The following is a 26,748-nucleotide window of genomic DNA, read 5'->3' as shown; positions in this document are numbered from 1 at the left end:
AACCAGGTTCAATCCACCAATTTCTACATTTGAAAATGCCTGTACCAAGTCAGGAATATGACAGTTGTCCATTCGTTTGATGTGTTTTATTATCTGATTTTACCATTTGATTAGGGACTTTCCGTATTGAATTTTCCTCGGAGTTCAGTATTTTTGTGATTTTACTTTTTTTCAACTAATATTAATATACAATAAAATAATCGAGCAAACGCAAATGAAAACAAACTCTTTTGAGTAAATCAGTATCGGAGCAAATGTAAACTACTTTTACCTTCTACTGTATCTCAACTATGGTTAATGTATCATGTTTATCTAAGATGATGATTGTTTGTATATATCTGTCTGGGTATATGTCTTGAATAGGTTAAGACAAGTTGATAATAGGTTCTGTAAATCTTATCCTTATATGCTCTTTTTTTCTTGTTATTGCCCAAGAAATGCTTTGCTTAAACAATGTAGGAAAATTTATTTAATAAACTCTTCATTGATACTATAATTGAAATTTTGTATTTGCGCCAGACATGGGTTTCGTCCACAAATGCTCATCAGTGACGCTCAAATAAAAAAAAAAGTTAAAAAGGCCGAATAAAGTAGGAAGTTGTAGAGAGCACCAAAAAAAATCTAAAAGTTTTGCCAAATACAGCTATGATAATATATTCCTCAGGTAGAAACGCCTTAGTTATTTAAAAAAAGTTTTGTAAACAGTTAATTCATTCTTATGAAAGAGATGCTAAAGATACCAGAAGGACATTCAAACTCTTTGATAGAAATTTAACTGACAACGCCATGGCTAAAAACAAAGATAAACAGACATAAAATAGTACACAAGACACATCATAGACAACACAAGATTAAGAAGCACGAACCCCACCAAAAACTAGGGTGATCTCAGGTGCTCTGGTATGACCATATCAATGATAATTCATGTCAACACAAAAATTCTGACTACTGGGCTGGTGATAACTTCAGGAAATAAAAACTCCACCAGCATTGGCATCGACCTTTAAAAGAGTTATTGTTAATATTTATCCAACTGGTCATGCATGATCCTTTGTGTGTTTTGTGAATATAGAAGCCAGTTTACTGAGCATAGAAGCAGATGTCATCCAGAAACTATACCCTCCATTCATCAAGTATAAAGGAAAATATGTTGATTTGAAGAGACACATGAAAAAGATTTGATTGCATTGTGATAAGTATGTCTCCTATGTTATTTTTTTTAATTAACTGGTAGTGGATTATGACCTTATAATAAATTTCACAGACATTACCAAGTATCATCCATCAACACAAACTAAATGGTTTACCAGATTTACGATAAACTTCAATCTATCTTTATAAGCATTTAATAAAAACAAATACATGTAATACATCATTCAGCACTTTCAGTTTTGTAAATGCATTAGTATCATAGAGGGACAAGAAAATGAATTGGAATCAAGGGTTTTGTTTCAACAAATCTAATCCTACTTTTCCAATAGTGTAATAGCAACAATGGGTATCATTTTGTATAAAAATTACAAATTTATGACCATTATATGGCAAATAAGAAATTTTGATAATGTAAAAAAAAATTAATAAGTCCAAATTTTCAAACAACCAATTGCATTTGAATGATTATGTCAATTAAACTTGCACTTCATGTACTCAATAATTGAAAAACAAAGAGTTTTATCAGACTATTGAATACTATTGCTTACACAAATTCTTATTGTCTTTATCATAAACTTTTACTGCTTATTGCTATAGGAACAGCACAAATGAAATATTGAGATAAACCCCTTGACCATGGCAATTAGGCTAGCAAAAACAATACAAAAATTGAGCAAATAAACTTTATAGTAATATCCAAAGTCTGGATGGTAATGAAAGCATATAAACAAGGAACGTCCTTCTACTGCAATACATTTAATGGATAACATAACTAACAGTAACATCAGTACAGGATACTGGGTACATTAGTTTATATTCTTTGGCACTTCATAGTGAAAATAATATTAATAACTTACAAAACTAAGACGTTGCATCTCAAAATAATTTCTGAAATCTAAATGAATACTTTAAGGAAATTTTTTAACATGTTAATTGATTCCATTACCTATAATATCAATTATATATAGCTATAAAACCAGGTTCAATCCACCATTTTCTACATTAGAAAATGCCTGTACCAAGTCAGGAATATGACAGTTGTTACCCATTCGTTTGATGTGTTTGGACTTTTGATTTTGCCTTTTGATTTTTGATTTTCCTTTTTGAATTTTCCTCGGAGTTCGGTATTTTTGTGTTTTTAATTTTTATATGAGTGAATGCCTGCATATGGTTGATATACATGTTGAATTAACCCATGGTAACTTGCCTGAATAGAATGGGTAAAGACAGTAAGTTACTCCAAACATAGAAAGGTGTCCACCTAATTAACTGCACAACTTCATCAGGTGATAATACTGATACTAAAAATCCCAGCAAGTTGACAAACAAATCAGTCATTTACCCATGAAGTTGCTGGCGTTTTTGTGTATTATCTACTTCTGGAATACTGTATTCAACAGAATAGGGTTATTTATAATCATTCATTTTCTTCCATTCCCAGTCAGGCTATTTTGCAAAAATTAAAGAAGACATGTCACAATTTCATATCTTTTTGGCCATATTTCTTATTTATTTAAGCATACTTAGTAATCAACTAATGATTATGATGGTAATGTAAAGGTAAATAAAAAATTAAAAATTTCAGGCATTTAAAATTCCTGTCTAATAGAAACTTCAACAGGAAAACTCAAAGCCAAAGTTTGGAAACAAAACTCTGAAAATGCATACAAAAATTAGAAAATATCCAGCTCATGCAGGGACCATACATTTATTTAAAAGAAAGATTTTGAAGTTGTGTGATTCACCTCAGGGTTTTTTCTAACTTCCATTCAATATTAGTTTAAAAGTAATATCAGATTGTAGTCAGAATGGGCATAAAAGTGTTAATATGAATCATTGTAACTGAACACAGAGTTTAAAAAGGTTATAGGAAATTAACCTGAATGTATGTTCTAGAGGGGAATATACATAGAATATTGAATTAATATTCATGTAGGATTTATAATTAAGAAAGTGTTGATTTAATCCATTTTCTTTAAATTTTGATTTAAAGTTTTCATGGTTTCTGCTTAACAAAACCTGTGTAACTGAAGCCTTACATGTTCATGTACATGTACTGGCAATATTTTTCTAGTTCAGCCATTTAGGATGACACTGATTTAATGCTATGCCTACAACAATGTAAACTAAAAGCATGATAGATCATCTAAAATTTAAAAAGTTCCCATAGTCATGATGTCATCATTAATAATTTAAATTATTAATATAGAATATTCTTAATATGTAGCACTACTATCACTTACAGCACTTACTGAAGCCAGGGTAAAAAATTTCAATGCAAAAGAAAATAATCCAACATTTTACAATACCTGAGATATGAACAACAATATAATCAGAATCAGGGATGTTTATCAAAGTAGGTCAGAGAATCCTTTGAACTTCTCATTATTTCAAAATACATCTTAATACTTGTTCAGGTTGATGAAGATTAAATTTTCAATGATTAACATTAACTAGTGAACAATGCAGCCATAGGTATAGTTTACTTATACATTGTATATGCATGTTGACATCCCTACCTAGTGCATCTATATACCCAGTTCACATTTCTAATTTGATGTTAAACTTCACCTTATTTAATCGAAATTTTAGAAAAAAAATAGTTTTGATTGGTTTTTAAATGTAAAAATAATTTAAGTACAAGTCACATTTACATGCAAAATAAAATGACCCTGTTACATGTGTTTGGATGTGTATGTTGAGAAAACAGGAATAATTGCAGATGATACTAAAACAGTCCACCTTAATTTTATTAAGACAAACTACTAATCATAACTGGTTTACTCTCTGCCTGGTATTAGAACAATTATCAGATTCATTTTCACTATTGTTATCACCAGCATAAATTGCATATCTATTGTCTGTCTCTGCTTCATTATCGTAATTTTCACGTGAAGTAATTTGTTCAATTTCATCATCTACATCGTCATTATCATCTATATTAATATTTAATTCATTCATTAAATTGTCATCTATGGGGTTAATCATTGCATACTGTTCGGCATACTCGCTTAAACAATCGTCATACAAATTTTCATGATCTGAGTTCTCACTTTCATTGTCACTACTACTGCTACTCCCATCATGTGAAGATGCTTCCTCAAAATAACCATTCGACACTTCCTCTTCACTGTTTAATGCATCTTGTTCATTATTTGGCAAATTGCCAACCGAAACAAGATTCTGATTACAGTCACTGACAACTAAATTGATATCATTCTGGTCGGAAGAATCATCGTAAAAGTTTTCTAAATCTCGTCTTTCTGTTTCATCAACATTTTCTTCCCCAGGTGAGGAATCATGTCCAGTTCTTTCCCATTCATCTAAATTCCTGGCAATATTTTGGTATCTACTTTCTCTAAGCACACCTCTAGCACGCTTTGTCTTTGGGTGATCAGGTCCTAGAATTTCCTCACTTATTCTTGCCCATTTCTTGAAATATTCATAAGCCTTTTTATAATCACAGTTATCCTCGTAAACAATACCTATATTTATATAGAGTCTTGACATCAGAATATGATATTCTCCATACATTTGCATACACAAGTCCATTGCTTCATTATACAACTGAAAAAGATGAAAATAAGAACTGCCATATGTAATTAATTCATTGTTTCTTAAATACAAATAGAAAAGTGTCTAAGCAAGAGTTATAATGTCGAACCTTACACAAAATTCAGAAAGAAGAAATATCTAAGGCAAATCAAAAAAGTTTCTCTTCATTTATTGAAACCCAAAATTATGAGCTCTATGTTTAAAATTAGTTTTCTATCTATCATTAACAGCATCCGTTATCCTCGTCCATGGCTAAAACTAAAATTTCTATGTATAAAAGTAAAAAATACAAGCAAAGACAAATTACATATACTGGCACACTGAGCTAACTATTTAGAAATCACCACTGAGATTTATCTATTTTTCTATAAATTCATGTAAAACTCTGCCTTGAAATTGAGTTGTATAAAAATAATTGCTCTATTCTATAGAGGTTTACCTTTAACTGTTCCATACTTCCTCTCTTAGCAAGAACACCTTTTGTCATTAAAGCTTCTGCGTAATGTCCCATGTCATTTAACTGAAAAATATATACAACATTCTTATTTCATCCTGAAGTGAATCTGTTTCTACAGTCAGAGTTACCTTCACTTTCCGAAGTTTCAACAACTTATTTATTCAGTTTTTCATTGTCAATTTGAGAGACACATTAAACACTAGTATCATATGCAGTCTTTTTAGAACATGATTTAAACCTTAGGTTATCTAGTCTTGTCTTATAAACGTTTTACCCCGAAAATTGATAAAACAATTATGAGAATGATCTTTTGATTGCTGATTACATATTCATTATTTCTAGTGACAAATATTTCATGTGTATTCACCATATGACACCGGTAGTAAAATATTGTTTACACCAATTTTGACAATTGTAATCAAAGCAAAAATCTTATATTCATACCTCCTGAAATATTTTGAGTGCCTTGTCTATATATCTATTGCCTTCCTCTAAAGCTGAGGTTCCAGTCAGTTCTGGTCCTCCACCACATGCTTCCCAACTTTCTAAGTTAAATGCTAGCTTCATTAAACTCATCCCAAGCTTAAACTGAAACAGAAGTTACCTAACTTTATAAGTTAAATGCTAGATTGCATATTATAAGAGAGTCTATTGAAAATTAAAGTCCTTTACTTATAGATTATCGTTGATCATCTCAACGAAATTAATATTCTCGCTTGAGCTGGGACGGGGCAAGCCAGAAAGGCAATCGAGTTGAGATGATCAATGATAATCTGTTTATTGCTATTTTTCCTATGATGACGTTGTCAGTGTCATATCAATTTCGTTAGCAACGCCACGTGCATGCTTTGTTTCTAGCGATAATTTTCCATCTCAAGCGAGTAGCATCATATGAAAATTATCACAAAAAAAGATCAAAGGAAAAATGCACAAAATAGCATTAATAAATAATCTTGTGAGAGCTGTTCCAAAATTTATCCTTTTAGAAGGAATGAGAGGCACTCAAAATAATTGAATATTGGGGGTTGCATTTTCCTTAGAATTTTGAGAAAAAAAATCACTTGTAAATGGTCATAGTCTTAAAATAGTGCTGCCCATGCATCACATGTGTTTAATTCTGGAACTGCCCTAATTAAAAGTTGCATTAACCTTTATTCTTAACTTTTGTTTGGTTTTGATGAAAAGCTGTATCCTTGGTTATCATACCACATTTCCTTCTTTTAATATAAATATATCAATTTATTTCTTACTTTATGGTAGGTGCCAGGCAGAGTTTTTCTAATTGCTATTGATTTTTTTCCATAGTGAATAGTTTTCCTCAGATCTGGTAACTGGCTTGGAGATACAAAATCATTTAACTTTAATTTCTACAAAAATAAAATTATAACATAGACTGACCATTGATTATCACATCAAATATTTGTGTGTTGATCAACAATGCAAATTAAAATACATACAAGTTTATGAATTAGATTCTGCATTCCCTCACATTAACTAGAAGAGCAGTAAAAGGGGAATAAATCATTACAGTTGACATCACTGAACCACATTTCAGTCGGTTCCTTACTAAATAATTAAAACATTATTACCAGTTATGTGAAAGGAATCAATATAGAATTTTTCTTGCACAGATATCTATTTTCATTGACTTCAGAATATTTTACACTGAACTCAGTATTAAAACTTTGAATAATTTTTGTAGGTTTACAAGCTTCACTATTAACTAAAGACCAAACCATTTCATATCTGATAATATCTGTCTGAATATTCTGGTGATATACTTTTCCAATTACCTCATCATAAATTTCAGCCATTAGGGCATAAAGCTCCACCATTCTATGTGGACGAGCTCCCAACTCTTTTTCTTCAATCTTCATGGCTGTCTTGAGCAGGTCTAATGCATCATGGTATTTCCCACATTGGACTCTATTGGTAATAAAAATAAGATCTAATTATTGTTAATCAACTTGTTTTACATTTAGCACTTTCCAGTAGATTTTGCAGAATTTGTTCTTGATATTTTCTATATTTTTAGTGTATTCATATAAAGGAATAGTCCAAGTCCTTTGCCATGTATAACAGTGTTCCAAAATATGAAATATTGCCATAAAGTGCTCTCTTAGTCATCTAGCACCCCTCTGCCTTATGTTTCAAGGAGGAACACTATTTACAATATCACAGTTTTAAATGCTGCATTGCAATATTCATTTCTTGCAGTTTTGATTAATTGCTGGCTGCTTATCAATTAAGTAAATTTATGACAGTAAATTAGTTCTTACATTCAATCAAGTTAAACTTTATGCTAAATCTCTTCTTTTTTTTAAATTGTTTGTCTTACTAATATATATTATGGATACAAAATTATTAAACAAGACATTGCACATGTTCTTTCATACATGTACATACCTCAATTCACAAAAAAAGGAATTAGAAGTTAGGAAATGTGTGTCTGCCAGATCCAAAATTCACTTTAAAGTTACAACTCATCACTGTCAAGCCGTAGATCAAATATGATTTCATTTTGCTCAGTAGTTCCAAAAGTAAGCATATATATATGCTATACTCTAATGCAATATCATACATAAAACCACTTTTGACTGTAATGGACATAGTAATGGTAAACCGTAAACCATAATATTTATGTGCAGTGTATAAAATTACTTGAACATGAAAAACAGCAAAAGTGCAATATGTGTATCCTTAACATTTTCAAAATATATCATTTTACATTATCTATCGGTATCCCTTTCAATTTTTTTGGTAGCAGTTGATATTTTCTTTCAAATAGTTATCTTTAAAAGTACAATTAAACAAAGACTTTCTAACTAGATAAAGAAACCTACATGACCCTGCAGACTTTTTCATAGCGTATAGATACAGCTTCCTCTTTATGTGCTGAATGTGCTTCTAGTCCATGTAATGCTTCACCATATTTATTTATCATAACATGAGTACTTCCTACCTATAAATATATACATAAGCTTTTACTAACTATTGCAAAACATTAGTAATATAAGCATTTGGCTACAAATATAGTAATAATAGCAACTTTTCTGTTGCATGGTTAGTTGCTAGCACTTAATTTTTTGTACATCATTATCTACCTAAGACTCTATCAGGTCCACAAAATACTGAGATTTGAAATCCAACTTCCAAAAAACTGGGAAAAAACAACTGTGTATACGTAATGAGAAAAAAATTGGAATTTGGAGAACCATTTACTAGTGGAGAAAATCACATATTAAGTTTGTTAAATATTGGAACAATTTAGGTGAAAAATGTTCCTAAACTTTTCTTGCATAATTAACTGTTTCCTTTATTTCCTGCAAATTTATTTGTTTTTTTAAAGGTATAATCATTTTGCCAACAAGAGTAAAGTTTTTAAGCCAAATACATAGAATTTTATTACACATTAATTTAAAGTTAAATAGTCTATTACTTTGATTACTTTGGAGAAAGAGAACTGTGAATACCTTAATGTATCCAGCAGATTTTCACCCTACCTAACAACTACCAAATTACATGTAGGTGTTGGTTCATTACATATCATTATATATTGAAACAATTACTACATATATTTAAACAGATAGTGCTTTCTTCTCATTGGTAAGACATATCACTATGTCTATCAAAAAACTATTAAATGAATATTGAACTGTATTGTTTATTGTAAAGAACACTAAGAACCATCTATTTTTCTCCAATATTGTAACAATTTAGACCTAATATCTTTATTTTTAAAATTCATTGAACAATTAAGTATTTCATAAGCTACTCACTTTAATATTAAGTCTATCCCTTTAGTTCTTCAACAATTTAAAGCTATGCTCTCATTGGTAAAGCATCAACCTAATATTTGTCAATAATTAAACTGTTTCAATGGACAATGGCAAAATTTTGTATCTAACTTTCCACAATATTCTAAATACTTTTAATAGTATACAAACTACAAAGCAAGTTGTTCCCTACCTTTCTCCAATATTCCAGCAGTTTAGAGCTATACTCTTCATGGTAAAGTTTATCAAATACTCTCCAATCACACAGACATTCAGTCAGTCTATAGGTGTCATCTGTACATACTAATTGATACAAGTATTCCTGTAATTAACAAAGGCCATTCACTTTAAAATAAATAAGGTCAAGAAAAAGTACTACAGAAATTGAACATGATAAATTTTGACTGTGGAAGATAATTTAACAATGGTGGAATGCCATCATAAAACAGGTCATGAAGTTGCCTGGGGTATTCATGGCTGATTATCTAAATGCAAAACAAAGATTTTTAATTGTATACTCCTGCTACAATATACCTTATCGATATTCCCTGCTGACCAAAGAATCTGACCCGCTTGAACTATTGACATCATACAACAATAATTTGTCCATTGTGACGTCAGATATTTTGTATTATGACTTCAAAATTTTACGGGAACCTGTGTGATGTCCAGTAATGGTGGCCATGGACAAATAGTGATAAGGTGTATTGGTTATTACTATAGCAACTGATGTATGTTAAAATAACCATATATTTTCTTTCTTTCTTTTTAAATTCAAAATATATTTGAACATTTGAACCATTCGTTTATAACTGCTACTAACTTAACTTTTTAAGATTATTTAAAAGTCACAATACCTCAACAAATCTTTCATCATTTTTGGAATGTTCAAATGATTCTGCCAACTTTTTATGCCACCAATAGTATTCCTCTGAATGTTCTTCTGCTGCTCCTTTATCTTCAGACTTCACAAAATACCTACAGAAACAATAGTGTATAACAATCAAATGATTAACTGTGGTGAAAAATTAATGATTGATTTGATTTTTGGTGTTTTAATGCTACTTTTAAGCACCACATTTAGGCTAGATGTTGTGGCTGCCAGTTTGAATTGGTGAAAGAAGCAGGAGTGCCTGGAGAAAACCACAAACCTGTGATAGGAAAACTGACAATCCTAGTCAATTAAGATTGGAGTTGAGTGCACCCACACCAGCGGGGTTCAAACTCACAACCTCAGTGTTGACTGGCTATTGGCCACCAAGGCCCCTGAAAATTTGTAACAATCACTAAGACATCAACAATAATCAATATGCATAGATCACTCACAGCTATCTACACCAAAGCCTTAGTAGTAGTCGCTCAGATATTTGCTACGAATTCATTAGCTAGCATTTAGAGTAAGAATATATTATAAGATAGCAAATTATATTGGTTTTCTCACAGAAGAGGAGAAAGTCTGAAATAATATAGATATCTTTTATCAAATACTGTTCAAACCTCAAAAACTTAAAAATAACCTGCAAATCTTGTGGTCCTATGTAAGAATTTCAATAGCAATTTTAGAACAATTCAGTAACATCACAAAGTTTATGTTAGTCGATCTAAAGAAGTTTTAAAAGGCCCTTGACATACTGTATTTTTGTGACAGACAAGATAACATTTATAAACCAGGTGTCCACACTGTTAAGAATTCTATAATATTTTTCCAAAGTCAATCAATACTAGCATGACAATATATTTAGGTTACCTTCTCCTGACAGCTTTACTGAGTGCTCTATGGTAGAAATCCAATCTGCCCTCTTTACTTTCACCATTATAGCGTAAGTAAGGCTGTAATGTTTTCATAATAGCATTCCATTTTCTTGAAGAAACAGGATCCATAACTTTAATAACTTCTTTCTCAGATGATTCTTTTTCATCTAAAATACCAATCAGTAGAATAACAATCTAAGTTGGTAATCAGCTTAAAATTAGTTTTAATTCTTTTCATTCTATTATGTATATAATTAAGTAAAGTTTGAAATCGTTATTCAGTTCTCTAGTGAAGAACATTTGTGGATAACAATTTTATTGTAGATCAAACTATTTTCAGGCCTTAATTCAATTTCATATGATTTCATGGCTTATGTTGTAAATTATGAATAGTCTCAGTGTTCTCCCCAGGATTTTTGGATAGCGCTGTGGTAAGCGCGTGATTTTCGACAATTCTCAGAAACTTTGTCGCGTCGCGCGATTGGTTTGTAATTGGTTTTTTATGTGTTTTTCCTATATTATGCTATTGATTTTTTCTCTTGTAATGATGTACTCATCATGCTCATGGAAGTTACCCCTTTGTTTGCTAATGTTATTGTCTGGATATAGACATGATAGAAGAAAAGTCTTTTTTTCTCCATTGTAAATTCATATAATCCTCATATTATTATTTGTCTGTAAAACCCAAGGAAACGTCTTTTCCATGGTAGGTCTATACCAGACTGCCTATGTGAAGATTTCTTATCACTAGCAGGTGATGTTGCAGAACATGTAGGACCAACAATAAAATCATTGTCAGCTTCTGTGAGAAAGTTTTCAATGACAAGATTGATTTTTCACATTTACTTTTATTAACATTTCTAGCAAAGTGCAACTTTGCAATAAAAATGAGTATAGTATTTCAAAGGAAGAAATGAACTTGCCCCTTCAATAATATTCAAATGTTATCAAAGATTTGCTTAAAAAAAACTAAAATATTCCAATTATGAATACGACATATATGAAAGAAATCCTATAAAAATATTTTAAAGAGTTATTTTTATTTCAAAGGTAAATTACCAATCAAATAAATTATGTAACAATTACCACCTTTAGAGGTTGTGTTTGATAATTCCATAAACATTTGAATATGTGCCACCAGATAAGTTTGTCAAGATTTGACAATACTTCTCTTAGGTTTTTCCCTCCAAAATTATCTCCCTTACTGGCTGACATAACTTCCTGTTTACACTTGTGGCTTTTTTAGCATTAAATACTATTCCTAATCCAAGCCATCCTCTATTTACATTAAATTTAAAGCAATATTTAAATGATATATATTGATGATTGGTTGACAAATATCGATATTTCATATATATTTACACAAAATGTTCGTTTTGTTTTATTCCCTTATCCATTTGAAAAAGAGCCATTGATGGACAAGTAATCGTAAAATACGGGCTTATAATGATTCCCTTGATAACAGGGTTGCTTCCTTCAAGCAATCCAGGTTCGACAGTTCGGTTGTAAAAGCGATAAAGTCATGATTTAATCGTACTTCGTAGATGGTTCAAGCAATGACCGAGACCACGTTGTCAGAGAAGGGGGTAACACTTCCCTTATATAATTTAGAAATGACAATTTCAGCACCCGAGACATGTTTTAAATGTCTCTGTTAGCACTGTCCATTTCTTTCATAAGTTTCAGCATCTTTCTAATGCAAAAAACTCGAGGAAGGAAAGGTTTATTTGGCATTTAAAGTTTTGCAAATGGCGCCATTTTGATCATTTATTGAACTGGTTCCGACGATATTTGACATCATTGGGTGAATCAACGAACTGTCAGAAAAATTAACCAGTCGATCATGTGATCAAAATAACAGGAAGTTTGAAATTCAAAAACAATAACAGTGATTTTTGATTGGATAGCGCCGCGGTCTGCCCAAATACCACCGCGGTGAATTCAAATAGCGCTGAACATCGCAGCGCTAAAACGGCCTGGGGAGAACACTGGTCTAGAGTGTAATGTATGACTGGTTTAGGCTATAACACATGACTAGTTTATTGCTGTAACATATGACTGGTAAATGCTGAAAGGCATGGATACCCCTTTCATTGTTATAAGGGCATAACAATTAAATAATTCTCAAAATGACAAAAAAAAGCATGAATATCATGTTTCATCTACATGTTTTGGACATAACTATATACATTAGTACTTATGGATGTTATTAAATCTTCTATACCTTTTTCATCAAATGGTGATGGAGGCATCAATGTGTTTTCATGACCTAATATCTGTCTCAATTCAAGCTCATATAATCCAGCAAATGAAGCTTCCAAAAGACACAGAGTACCTATGACAAGGTTGCTACCAGATTCATTCTCCAGTCTCATTAACATGTATTCAAATAAACTGAAATTATAATGAGAAAATTCTACATTGAATACCTCATAAACTGCTCTTGTGAAACGATTTACTTGGAAAAAAGAATAAAAGTATTATTTATCAAAAATATAAATTTTTCATCTTTTGCAATTAATTGTGTGTTTATCACAGATAGTCAAAGATTTATTTTTTGGCAATTTTCGATATTTAAGACGTATTACTAGATTTTTTACATGAGCTAATCACTCTTAAGGAACACTAGAGGTCATCTACATATCATATAGTAATTTAAGTCATCCAATCGTGTGATTTCTTTGTTTTCTGTTTCTGAATTATTATCATCATTCTTTCTGTCATAACCTAGTCTGTCAGTTCTAGTACTCTTTTACTTTTTATAAATTTCTATAAGTCATATGATAGTGTTCTTTAACTTACTTTGGTAAACCTTCTGGAAGGTCACTGATTTTTTTATCAATTTGGTCCAGGTCACAGACCAATTTGATCTCTTCACAAGCTAATGACAACCACAAAAGGTTTTCTGAGGAGGATTTTGACAGTAATGCATCTAACTGTGTACCCGTTAATTCTTGGTCAAATCTCTTGCACCAACCTTTTGCCAAAATCTGTAAGATAAATTGAAATTATAATGAATTTACTATTAGTACTAACCTAACCTTTTATAGCTGACTATGTGGTATGGGCTGTGCTCATTGTTGAAGGCCATACAGTGTCCTATAGTTGTTAATGTCTGTGTCATTTTGGTTTCTTGTGGACAGTTGTCTCATTGGCAATCATACCACATCTTCTTTTTTATATAACCTGTATGTTTTATGCTAAAATATATCAATGTGATAACTAAAGCTTATTTGTAATGCTATATTTCAGAGCAACAAATTCCCTAAATAATTTTGGCATGAATAGATAGTAGGTATATCTTGGAATACAGAAAGATCCCTTCAGATTTCGCCATCTTTTATGTCTACAAGTTAAGAAAGTTTTCTTGTTTTCTACCCTAATATTCTACTTTAAATGATTAAAAAAGTTTTCAAAATAATAACCATATTTAATACAAAAGGCTGTAAAGAGTGCTTCATGAGTATATATGCAGATACATTTGACTTGGGTCGTCAATTTCATAAAAAATAAGCCTCATTCTAATAAGACTTTCTTCAAACGCTTTGAGTACACATCCATGTATAATATTCATATGTCAGCAGATGGGCAACTTCATGATTGGTTTCTGGATGTTCCAATCCTACTTCCATGTAAAATACTTTTAATATATGATTTACCCCACGTCAAATGGTGTAAATGACATCATTTAACGATGACATAAGAATGTTATGATTTTACAGTTAAATACATGAATGGGAAACTGAAGGTTGTCAAAACATGAAAAAAAAACTAACGATGGTAAGAATTTGTATAATGTAGATATCTTCTTAAATGAAAGTTAGATAGTATAATCAATTATATTCATTCAAATCTGTCTTAGTACTGTAAATTCAGAAATTACTGCCTGCATTTATTATTGCGATTTTGTCATTTTACACTTAAATGCGATTTTAATTTTTACGATTTTGAGAAAAATCCTGTTAAATTCATATAAAATATTTCAAAATGCGAGTTTAAATTATTGCGTTTTTCGCAATAATAAAAACCTCGCATTAATTTCTGAATTTACAGTATGTCATTGTTCTGTATATCTTTTAAAAATGTCTCTTAATCCATTTTCTTAGGTGTTTACATCAATATTTATGGTGTGTATATAACAGGAACATCTAATATTTCTCTTCACATAGAACATTGCAAAACAAATAAATTGCTTTTTTTGTCATTTTAGAATAGAAATAATTCATGGAGGTTTCAATTCAAATAGATTTCACCATGGAATTTATATTGATTATACCATAAGTTGGCCCTTTATGATGATATTTCACCCTATTGTAAACGTTAGTTTGACTTACACTGCGAGACTGTTTGTCCAAAGGTTCTAGCGGTAACTCTATAGGCTTTGATTCTCTACTGATCACTGTTTTGTACTGATGTGAGTCCGTAACAGAGGAAAATATACATCTAACATGTGGAGCTAGTTTCCTTGGTAACCAACTCATTACTTTTGAAGCTTGATCATCAGAAAACTATATCAAAAGAGAAAACAGAATCATTATTTGATCTAAACAAGAATGCACCTGCTAACACATCTTGAAATCAAAATAAAACATGTTGAAAGTCTTTATGATAAAGATTTAACCTTTTAATCTTAGTATAACAATAAATATACATTATCAACGATCCACGTAACATAAAATATCTTGGAAAAGTAAAGTAAATGTGACCTGTTTTTCAACAATCTGCCCTAGTATGAATGATCAACATCAGGGCTATGAAATCTGTCAGCTATAATTTAAGGTCTAGTTCAAAATTAAGCAGCCTTGGTCATTGGGCCCTGGTATTTACATGCAATTGACAAACAAACAAAAATCTAAGATCATAAAATCTGAGTATATCCAACATGCTAAAACATTCCTGTCAGGAATTAAACTTGATTGTAAGAAAAGTATCTCACCTGATTCAAACCATCTATAAATATAATAATAGGCTTAATACTGGGGTTAGCTAACATACTACAACAAGACTGTGCAGTTGCCTCCACACCTCTTGGAATGCTGGAGTCCTGAAACACAAAAGAGATAATTATTGAAACTAGTCACACAAACAATGAACTGTATACAAGATATTTAAGGCATTAAATTTGAAGTAAAAATAAACTTAAATCAAACTTAAAGCTACTTGTCAGATTATAAAAGGTGTACATAAACAAAAAATAGTAAAATAAATACTTACATTAACTAAGTCTGCTTCTTTTAACAATCTCTTCAACATAGTCTCTAAACAACAAGAACCAGGAATAGCACCAACAAAATGGAAAAACAAAGTCCAAGATTTACCTCCAGGGCTGAAAATATGATATACAACAAGATAAAAGAAATTGAGAAAATTATTTTACAGATGTAGTCCAATACTAACTTTCTATTGCTTTTTCTATGATTTAGTTTAGATTCAAAATTAGATTTGTGGAACTGTATAGTAAATAATGACGCTTCTACGAAATAAACATAGAATGAAACTTTTTACTGTCTCATCATCATGCACATGATATATCTGTTCAGAACTGGTAATACTAAATTGACGGTATAAAACATCTATCCAGGTTAAAGTAGATGAACAATTTGTTCTGGAAGAAGCAATTGTAAGTTACTGTAAACAAACAAATTTTCATGAGCAATTTATTTTTGTGACTTTTGCATATAGATAAATATTGTGAATATCATTTGTTGCGAACTTGTGAAACTTTCGCTACTTGGATCTAACCTCATTCAAATACATCAAGTAAATTTGGATATCATGAAATTAAACAACTGAAACGTTGTCAAATGCCTAGTTCACACATACATTTAATTTGAATTGAATTTGAATCGAATGTGTATCAAATTCACTAATCGTGTTCACAAACTCTTCCTTGAATTGAATCGAATTGGCTAATTCGCATTAACCAATTTGTTTGAACCCAGCATTAAAAGGACTGAACACGAAATAAAGTTTCCATGAAAACAAGTTGGATTACAGTATGTATTACACGAATCAATTACCAGGGTATATGTCCAAGATTGTTGTAAATAGTATAAGCTGCTTTACACATCACAGAAGACTTTCCTATACCTGCCTCCCCTATAACAAACAATGGAACATCCTTTTCTTCTTTGAATATGTAATCCTCAATCTAAAAAAGATAGACCACAGTTTCAGAGATTAACATATGTTTACCTATTTTCACTTAAAATATTCATAAGTATTTTGCTTTGTCATGTTTTCCCATTATGAAATTGGGAATTTGATTTCATATTGATGATTTTGTCCGACTCAAAAGGTATACCTTAGAATGATTTTCACAATAAACAGGCTATTATTTGAACTCTGAATTATTTTTAATTATGGAATTTGCATAATTTCTTGTGCTGGAAATTAAAAAAAATAATTCAGGTTTATTTGGTTAATTAATGTATTATAATGTTTTGTGGGGTTCATAACACTTTCCATACAATGTATTTTGTATAGATAGTGTTGTGTGCGGCACAGTACATTCTATTGAAAATGTACTATCTTCTTTGTAATAGAAAGTGTTGTGCGTAGCACAAAACATTTGAGTACAGAATAAACATGGAATTTATTAAAAATTTCAAGCACAAGAAATTATGTAAAGTCCATAATTAAAAATAATTCCAAGTTCAAATAATAGCCTGTTAATAACTATTTTAAATCAAATTCAGACTGCTATTTTACCAATTAGTACATTATCATTGACATATTCAAATTCAACTTGGATGTATATGTATTATTCTTTCTTTAAGGAAACTAGGTTAGGCTTTCTATTTTGAATCAAGTACTTACAGTTATCAGGGGAAAAAATAATACTGACCACTTTAATAATATCATCTCTGCCTATGACAGTGGAACTTTTATTCTTCATATACGTCAGATGTTCCTGAGATACTGTATTGTCAACAGGACTGTAAGATGTCACCTGATCACCGCAGTAATCACAACCAATTCTTTGTTTACAAAATTCTAATATCTGAAACAAACAAAAATATGTCCATTCTACTCATCCACAAAAAATATAAACTTGTATAGAACAATTTTTAAACAAGAATGAATCAGTAGTACACGGATCCCCAACATACACCAACATTTTCTATGTTCAGTGGACCGTGAAATTGGGGTCAAAACCCTACTTTGGCATTAGAATTAGACAGATCACATCATAGGAAACATTTTTACTAAGTTTCAAGTTGATTAAAAAATCAATCAATCCTAACATGGGATCTTGCTAATCACTGTAATCAAATGGCTATGTAATGGTTGAACTAGTGTCATAAGTAAGAAATCTTCTTTTTAAAAGGAAGTTTCAATTGTCTTAAGCTGTTCAATGTCTGTCCTATATATTAATACTATATGCATGCCCTCGGTCATCTACCAACAAGCTTTCATTAAAGGCCTCCTGCCTTTTCAAGAATCCTGTGAAAATCACTACTCGTTGACATTTACATAATATCTCTTTTACATGTTTTAACACATGCAAATCATGGCGAAAAACAAAACAAATTGACGCAAAAAAATACATTCCATATTATAACAAATGCACAGATCTTTTACCTTTTGTTTGAAAGAATCACTCAGTTTTAATTTTGGTTTATTCTTTGAACTTAAACCTTTGTATTCCTCACAGTTATATTTTACTACTCTGTTTATCTGAAAATATATAATAATAAAAATCTGAGAAAGCATCAAAGAAGTAGCTAGAACAAATAACAAATAATCAATTCTAATATGACGTCCTTATTATGCTTTGTAAACAAAGCCGTGTTCTAATGAGCACAACATATGTTTGACACATGCGCACAAACTTACTGTATATATTATCGTTATTTCCATCGTTATCCTTTAAAATATATACATTAAAGCAGCTAACATAAACTTTAATTATATTTTTTTTATGGAACAACATATATTTACCCTGCTCGTAGCTTTTAAACTCGTAGCTTTTAAAAATGAAATGCAATGCACAGACTCCTCGAGGAGGCAACGGGAATAGCCAAACATTTTTACTGTAATTTCGTTCACTTCGACCTATAAAAATACTGTATTTGTCCTATTAGAATCGAAATAATTCCTTCATGTCATGCTCTATGCTCATTTTAACATGGGTAGGCATTATATTTGACCACATTTTACACCTCGCTAACGCTCATTGTAAAATATTGACAAATATAATGCCTACCCATGTTAAAATGAGCATAGAGCATGTCATGAAGGAATTATTTCTTAATTAAGAAGCTGAATAACTGTAAACACATGAGGGCTAATAAAAGATCAGGAAATAAACATATTCGTTATGGCATGTTTTACCTAAAATTGAGATGACAGAATTGAAATTTTTTTCAGATTGAATTTGATATTTCAGACAAGAACTGAGATTTCAAAGCTTTTTGTAAGAAATTAAAAGTTTTGGTACAGAGTAACCATAAGTAAAAATCAGCATGTATTTGTAATTCTTAATCTAGTCAATTCTTCAAAATTACATATATTACAATAGTCAAAGAAAAGATTGTAGCATGGATTGACCATGGGTATGTCAATTTGATGTATGCAAAATAACCAAAGTGTGTTTGTTGGCTGTGAGGGTACTAAAGAGGTACAAATCTACCATTTAGAGTCTATTTCAACGTAGAAGCCATGAGTCGTTAAATTCAAAATTAAGATTAATTTAAGGATTCTTCTTTGAATTATGCAATACAGATATAACAAATTTGTGAATTTTCAAATGTTAGTCCTTCATAAAGAACTTAATATTTGTCAATGAATGTAAAGCCACCACTCAATCAAGTTACCAGTATTAAAAATGTTAAAAGTTACATCTTTTTAGGGGTAAAGATGGCATGATATGCAATCAAAACTCTACAGCACTAAATTGATATCTAAATCTTCCAAGGTTTGTCACCACTTCTTAGATACACAAAATATAGTTCATTAATCATATCATTCTAAATATCCTATCCATGAACATTTCCAGAACTTTCTATATTAAATATGTACTCAGATATTCAAGTCACAAAATTATGTTATATTTGTCAAGAAAATCACAGAACTTGTGCAAGGTGTAGGAATCTAAGACCTCAGTTCTAAAAATATGAATGATGTCATTGTTTAAGTAATCTTTAAAATAGGAGTTACCGGTATTTCTTTGCCCATAATTTTTATTGAATCAACTACAACCAATGCTTCATACAATGTAAAGTTTAATTTAACTTCCAAATTATAAATCAAATCAATCTTTACCTTTCAGTGCTTACAAGCACTATGATTGTTTTAGTTCTCCTACATAAATGATATAGTTATTACTTACAGGAAACTTTTGTGAAATTTTATCTCCAATTTTGATGACCGTTTCACTTGCAGGAGTTTTCTTTAGAAAATATTTTTGGTCATCTATAGGAAGGTTTTTCAGAAAGTCATCATTTCTCATCATAAACAAAGCTATTTATGAATAAAAAAAAATTAGAATAATTTAAGCTTTACATAAACATTCTTTTTTATCATTCATGTTAGGAAGAAATATATTGTATTCTCTAAATAAAACTATCCTTAATTTTTGTAATTTTAACAGCAATTTATTTTATTTTTACAGTATTCTAACCATGCAAAATGTCATTGACACATCAAATGCCATTTGAAAAGACAATATCAGAGATCAAGCAATTGTGTGCATATATGTATCTAATTGGACCATCTGCCATTGAACTAGTTTATTTACATGTATTATGAATGACAGAAAAAATATACATGTATTCATGTCATAGATACATCTTCTCATTGGAATACACTAAATATATGTTTTTATTCATACTGTGTAATTTTTAGTATTTTCAGAGATGTAAGTTAACTGTCTCTGTGACCTATCTTTATTTTATCAATCACATTGTGGTACACATGAATATCACACACAAAACAAATAAACATTTATTTATCAATGACTTACAGTTCTGGTTATCTTGCCTAAAAGCACCATTCATAACTTCTAAATCTTCTACAACTAATCCATAGGCTTCAATGTAATTTTCTACAACTTCATCAGGACATTCATCCCACATTGGCACCCATCCTACTGACTCACTGATATTAAACAAAAAAGATTAATAACAAAACTGAATCACATGTATATAAAGATTCTACAGCAATAACTTGTTGGTTAAGATATTTGTTCACTCAATATAATTCAAATTTGAAAATTTTTCATGGATTTTTACATATTTTTAATATGTATATATGCTGTGAAGTTGTTCATAATACGTAAGATGTAACTCAAAATCAAGAAAATATCAGTATGGATGAAACCATTTCATAATAATATCCAAGCTATATCATATTTAGATGAAAACAAAAATGCTGTATTAAAACCTCTGAGAAATTCACTTCTAAGTTATTTATTTATTTATCATTGCTTTGTTTTGCTCACCTTGTTATATTGATAAAAATAGGCATTACGTCTTGGAAATAACAAGTTTCTATACAAGTCTGTATTTTCTCCAATTCAGTAACATCTCGTCTGTCTGGATGTTTAGACCCCTGCAAAGAAAACGTATACACATGTATACATGATCAACGTGGATGAAACTATTTTCATTACAATATCCAAGTCTGGCTTTCACTTTCAGAATGATATGGTCTAAAACCATTACCAAAATAAATCAACCAAATAATGAATACAATCATACCTATTAAAAGGGTAAATAGTTCAAAGGCGAATCAAGTGTTTCAAGTTCCTTTTTTGCTATTTTATGTTGATGATGCTATGAAATACTGTGGCCAAAAATAGAGAGTAGGCATGCTGTTAAAAATCAGATACATGCTCTAAGCTTGCCATCAATTAGTATTTAGTGTAACTGTTTCACTTAGACAGGTTTTTACCTGGGTTTTGATGTAGCAATTTCTGAAACTCACTACAGTATGGGACTTACCATAACAAAATTTCTGTTTTCTCGTTTTAAAATTACTCTATTTCTTTCCCCATATAATACATGCTTTTCGCAAATTGTTTATTTCATTGATGGTTCTTACCACTTGTTATTTCACTAAAAGTGAAAAAATAGGGGAAGAGTTGGGTACCCTAATGAAATTCAGAACGGAAAGGGGGAATGTGTCAAAGAGATAACAACCCAACCCAAAAGGAGAAAACAGCCTAGGGTCACCAATGGGTCTTCCACCAAAGCAAGAAAATCATGTACCAACAAAACTAGTTCATAAATTCACATGTTTATGTGCCTGTCCATTATTACACACAAAAATTTGACTTGAAAAGTTTTCAACAAGAAAAATTATAAGAAAAATAGCTGATCCAAACTGGTTAAAAAATAAAATCTATATGTTCTGTATTAATGTACAATTTTTTTTTTACAGTCCACTTTTTGAGGAAACATTCTCATTTTACAATTCACAAAAAAAAATCTTTAACATTCCTCCCTCTTCAGTATCATCATATTAACAATCCATACCCATTTCACAAACTGTTCTTCAACTGTTAGATGTTTGGTTTCACACCATGACTTTAATTCAGGCAACACCTGAAAGTAGTACATGTATATAGAATAATTATGCTTTTTATATTGTGTTTTTCATATTCGGAGAGGTTTCTCATAGTGTAAATTATTTTTCATTTGTATTATTTTAAACTGGTTCTGACCAGTTCGATTTTTTAAGTTCACTACACATTTATCATTTTTTTTTGCATTTTAAATCCTGTCAATATCTGTTGGGGGCATTCAGGGAAACAGATTGTACCACTTTATCACAAGTTAATCTCAAAACTGAATTGTGACTTCTTATCGTGTGAATTTTTGTCTGTGAATTTTTGTCTGTGAAATTTTGTCCTGTGACTTTCTGTCCTACATTCAATTATATGTATCTATTCTCAATAGTTAAAATTTCAAAATTCCAACCTTCTCCATAAAATAAATATCTTGATCAAAAGAAAAGTGTGATAGATTCTATATGTAATATAAAGCATTCTACATTGTTTTATGTTTCATCATCACAAATATTTTTTTTATATCAGGTCATAATTCAATATACATGAACAGTATATTCATGAATGTACTGTATTGGTATACATGCTTTATAAATATTGTACTGCTTTAAATTGTTAACAGAAGAAGACATTATACGTTTGTTTAACTTCTGTCTCCTCATTTTTGCATATTCAGGTAAATAAAGGTGTACATAACAAAACCTCTTTTCCTACACAAACTGAAGTTGCTTGTTACGTTAAAATGTATGTGTGTCTAATATAATATCTTGTGTTTGTAATAAAAGGACATACCTCTTTTCTTACTATGTCTCTCTCAGTATAAAATTCATCAGAGTATGTTGTAATGAAAACTTTAACAGGTTTCTTTTGTTTTCCTCCTTTTCTAACTGGGACTTCAGGTAATTTCTTTGAACGTCCAGGAGCTGGAATGCCTCCAGTTGCCATAGTAATGGCTCCTTACTGCTGTTTATTCACATTTGCATCAATTTTAACATCTATAACAGCAATTAATCATGTTCATATTTCATAATTTTAAAATTAAAATAAACATTTCTAAATGTTAAATATTGAGAAATAAGAATGCATGCCTGGTTATGCTAAGAATATTACCTTTAAAAAACAGATATATTTATTTACATGCATGAAGTAAGTGTATTTTGTCCATTGTTGTCAAAAAGAAGAAAAGTCTTTTTGTTCATGTATCATATTTATATATAATAAACAGGGTTCAAAATAAGTAGGGTTTCACTCATCAATGGCCTCTAAATTTTGATGTGGTCTACTAAATTTCCTGTTTTTCTTGTAGAAAACAAAAATATTGACTTCCAAAATTTAAGCTGTAAGCTACCATCCCAAAATTTTAACTTCAATCTCTGATAAATGTTTTATTTAGATGTTAAAAGTGGTGACCTAGAATTTTTCATTCTATAGAGAAGGTAAAAATTTGGCTGAGACTACAAATTTACAAATTTAGCAATTTTTTATGAAAAATATAGAGCCATGAAATGGCAGTAGAATATTTAAAGGGAATCAGGGATGAAAAGTAAGTCCAGTGATAATTTTACATCATTAAAAAGAAATGTATAAATCAACTGTATATCTAAAGCAGGGCTTCCAAAATTTTTCTGAGCCAGCCGGACATTTTATATCTGATACGAATTTTAATCTCTAAGACAAAGTCACAAAAGGCAATAATGGTAATCAGATGGCCATCCCAATGATTGACATTAAATTAAAATCGATATCAAACTTTACTTTGATATGAATTCGATGTTCTGACATAAACTGTTAAAATTGACATTGCATCATTGAATTTCCCACCTGTGCACATGCGCACACATGTTCTTGTTCATACAACGTAGTTCTGACGATTTTTCATTTAAAACTTTTTTAAATGATTTATCAAATCATGTATATAAATGTATTTATTATATATTTTAAATCAATTAGATACAAGCTGCTGAAATGTGCGAAAATAATTGGGGATTGACCGATCAATTTATACGATGTCCGGTACTGAAAATAGTTTACCTGTCACCTGAACAGGTAGTTTTCAGCTGTCCAACATTGATTAAAATTAGAAAGTATTGAAGTAGGGGTTGTTTTGATAGTAATTAATCATCATGTCACTTTTATGACCGGAAATGTATGGCTGTTAAAGGCAAAATTTTGGGTCAAAAAGATCATGAATTTATATGTTAAAATGACCGAAAAAGCCTATGAAACTAAAAATAAGATGACCGTTTCATGCTTTGCCCAGCCGGACTTTTACCGGACATTATACAAATGACCGGAATATATGACCGTTTTGGTAGCCTTGATCTAAAGTGTATATACTCCAGCGTAAAAGAACAGCTAAAAACTGGTTCCACAGAAGGGGAAGCTGGGATGTCTGGAGGTATGTTGTTCCAGGATATGATAGTGGCAGGAATGAATGAGTACTTGCAGCAATCCAGTTTGGCCATTGTTATCTGTCTGATGTTATTAGACACAGAACCACAGGTTCTGGTGTTATGGTGGTTGAGCAGGTGGTGAACAAGAACTTTTATGACATGATTAATAATGTTGTAGAACATGATAACACTGTTCCTTGCTATTCTGTGTTCCAGTGGTTCCAAAGCCATCTAACAGTCTAAAGGCTAATTGTCGATATTTGGGGATTACAATGATTCATATACCTTATAAGATTCTCACGACATTTCTTTTCCTTGTTTCAATTAGGATAGTTAAGCATGTCGATCTTATCACTCACTTCACACATGTCCCTTGTACAGTTCAAGAACAAACCAGATCGGCAGTTGGGCTTACAATGTACCTTTCGGCTTTCCTGTCGTCAAAATTTTCGCATGATACCATGATGCTATAAAGACATATGACTTATCAACTTACTATTACTTAAGAAATTCACAACATCAAGCATGATTTAAATAAATTATTCTCAGGCAAATAAGCAAGTTAAACTGTCGGGCGACCAAATCAGATTTTTAAGGATTCTAGCCTTCTTGACTAGAGAATTCCATCAACATTAGACTTACCTCCCTTTGGGTATAATTAAAAGTTTTTAAAGCGGGAAATTTAAACAACCAATAATTTTTCTTGTGCTCAAATTTATGTTGAAAGTCTGTAATATGGTTATATTAGCCCAAACTAGATTCAAAGAACCACATAAAAACTAACAATCATTGAATGACCTATGAAAATGAGGTCAAGGTCAGATGAACCATAAACTTACGAACCCGTCACTGCATGGCTGCATTAAACTATGATCTAATTGAGTTACCCTCTTTAAAGGGGGTCTTATTGGGGGGTTCCGATCTCGGATCCCGCTTACTGTTTTGTCAGATTCCCGTATCCCGCTTACACCATGTACATAAGCAATTCTCATTTTTTGTCATTTCCCGGGTCCCGCAAGACCTCATTTCCCGTTTTCACGACACAATAATTTGACTTTCACGTTTCACGCTTAAGAAAAATCGGCAATCCCGCGTCACGCTTAGACCCCAATGAGACCCACTTTAGGTAGCAATACACAGTTAGAAGTTTAGTTTCGCATTATGGCCCCTGTGAATTTTTTAAATATGAAAGTTTTTGTACACTAAAATAGATTTTTAGGTAATTGAAGAATAATATAGCCTTCTTAGTGGGTTTATATGAACATTTAGATTGATTTTAACATGTTTTATAGGCCATTTCAATGATTGACAGTCCGTATTTTCCTATCCGTACCGTTCATAGGTCCATAAATTATTGTAGTGTTTATCAACAAAGATTTTGCGCTCGATCTTTTCAATTCAATTTTATGGAAAAACGAGCAGGAAGACATATGATTTTTTTTGGACCACTTGATAGATATAAACCTATGGATTCAGGAAAGGTATCACTGTAATTCATTGAAATTTTCCTTTAGACCAAATTTTGGAGACTTTTGTGACATGTTCACCCCCCTTTTTTGCTATATTTTGTATCTAAGAAATGCAGATTGTTGCCATGGTTACACCCAAAAGGGATTATATTTCACCCTTATGACCATTAGAAATCAAAAGATTTTGACCTTACAAGGTAACGAAAATCTTTTGTTTTGCTTTATCAATATTCAATGTACATTTCTCAACATTTGAAATTCCTGATCCCAAATATTTTTGGCATCGATTTTTTCCTATTCATAAAACAACTTTGATATTCAAATAAGAACAATTAACTTGTTCATGCGCAAATAGTTGTGAAAATCAACACACACTTTCAATTTCGATACAGTTGTTGAGTCATTTACATGTTTTATCTGAAAGAAACCTATTACAGTGTAACAGTGATGGTTACCAATCATAAACCTACATGTGGTTACTCATTCCTTGAAACTGTTTGAGTAATAAACGAGTATGAAAATAAAGTTTTTGTGTACGGTGTACAACAACTTAACCATGCACCGTACATAAGGATTTATGTGGTCAGCTAAACACCGTACACAACGCTTCTTTAGGGATAAAATATCGAAAAATAACATATGTATGAAAGATTTCAATGCCAATTATTGAAACAGCTATACT

General features: G+C 30.9%; 1 protein-coding gene across 2 annotated transcripts; it reads right to left on the bottom strand.

The window, feature by feature from the left end:
- Positions 1-3,865: 3,865 nt before the first annotated feature.
- On the bottom strand, positions 3,866-25,214 carry LOC134687870 (TPR repeat-containing protein DDB_G0287407-like). 2 transcript variants are annotated; one of them, XM_063548338.1, is made up of 23 exons: positions 25,094-25,214; positions 22,997-23,199; positions 22,173-22,241; positions 21,137-21,246; positions 20,660-20,793; positions 20,027-20,157; positions 18,277-18,372; positions 17,540-17,695; positions 16,713-16,843; positions 15,907-16,018; positions 15,629-15,736; positions 15,027-15,200; positions 13,495-13,682; positions 12,917-13,086; positions 10,688-10,859; positions 9,798-9,918; positions 9,134-9,262; positions 8,008-8,126; positions 6,958-7,090; positions 6,415-6,531; positions 5,609-5,752; positions 5,147-5,227; positions 3,866-4,719 (listed from the first exon to the last, which is right to left on the bottom strand). In XM_063548338.1, exons 2-23 carry the CDS (start codon positions 23,147-23,149, stop codon positions 3,922-3,924), a joined length of 3,546 nt encoding a protein of 1,181 aa, XP_063404408.1. In that variant the 5' UTR covers positions 23,150-23,199; positions 25,094-25,214; the 3' UTR covers positions 3,866-3,921. The 2 variants fall into 2 exon arrangements, with proteins under 2 accessions (XP_063404408.1, XP_063404402.1); XM_063548332.1 differs by lacking the exon at positions 25,094-25,214 and adding an exon at positions 24,883-25,024.
- Positions 25,215-26,748: the final 1,534 nt, after the last annotated feature.

Source organism: Mytilus trossulus, chromosome 1 (genome assembly GCF_036588685.1).
Source record: "Mytilus trossulus isolate FHL-02 chromosome 1, PNRI_Mtr1.1.1.hap1, whole genome shotgun sequence".
NCBI lineage: Eukaryota > Metazoa > Mollusca > Bivalvia > Mytilida > Mytilidae > Mytilus > Mytilus trossulus.
Note: the sequence above shows the minus strand (reverse complement) of the source record. Positions and strands in the feature narration are given on the sequence as shown.

Excerpts from the sequence above, each read along its gene's own strand:
- LOC134687870 (XM_063548338.1), bottom strand. The coding sequence starts at position 23,149 with ATGGCAACTGGAGGCATTCCAGCTCCTGGACGTTCAAAGAAATTACCT. Across the intron at positions 20,794-21,136 it reads ATTTTTATCAATATAACAAG|TGAGTCAGTAGGATGGGTGC; the intron begins GTGAGCAAAACA and ends GTTTAATATCAG. Across the intron at positions 8,127-9,133 it reads TGCTGGAATATTGGAGAAAG|GTAGGAAGTACTCATGTTAT; the intron begins GTAGGGAACAAC and ends ATATATTTATAG.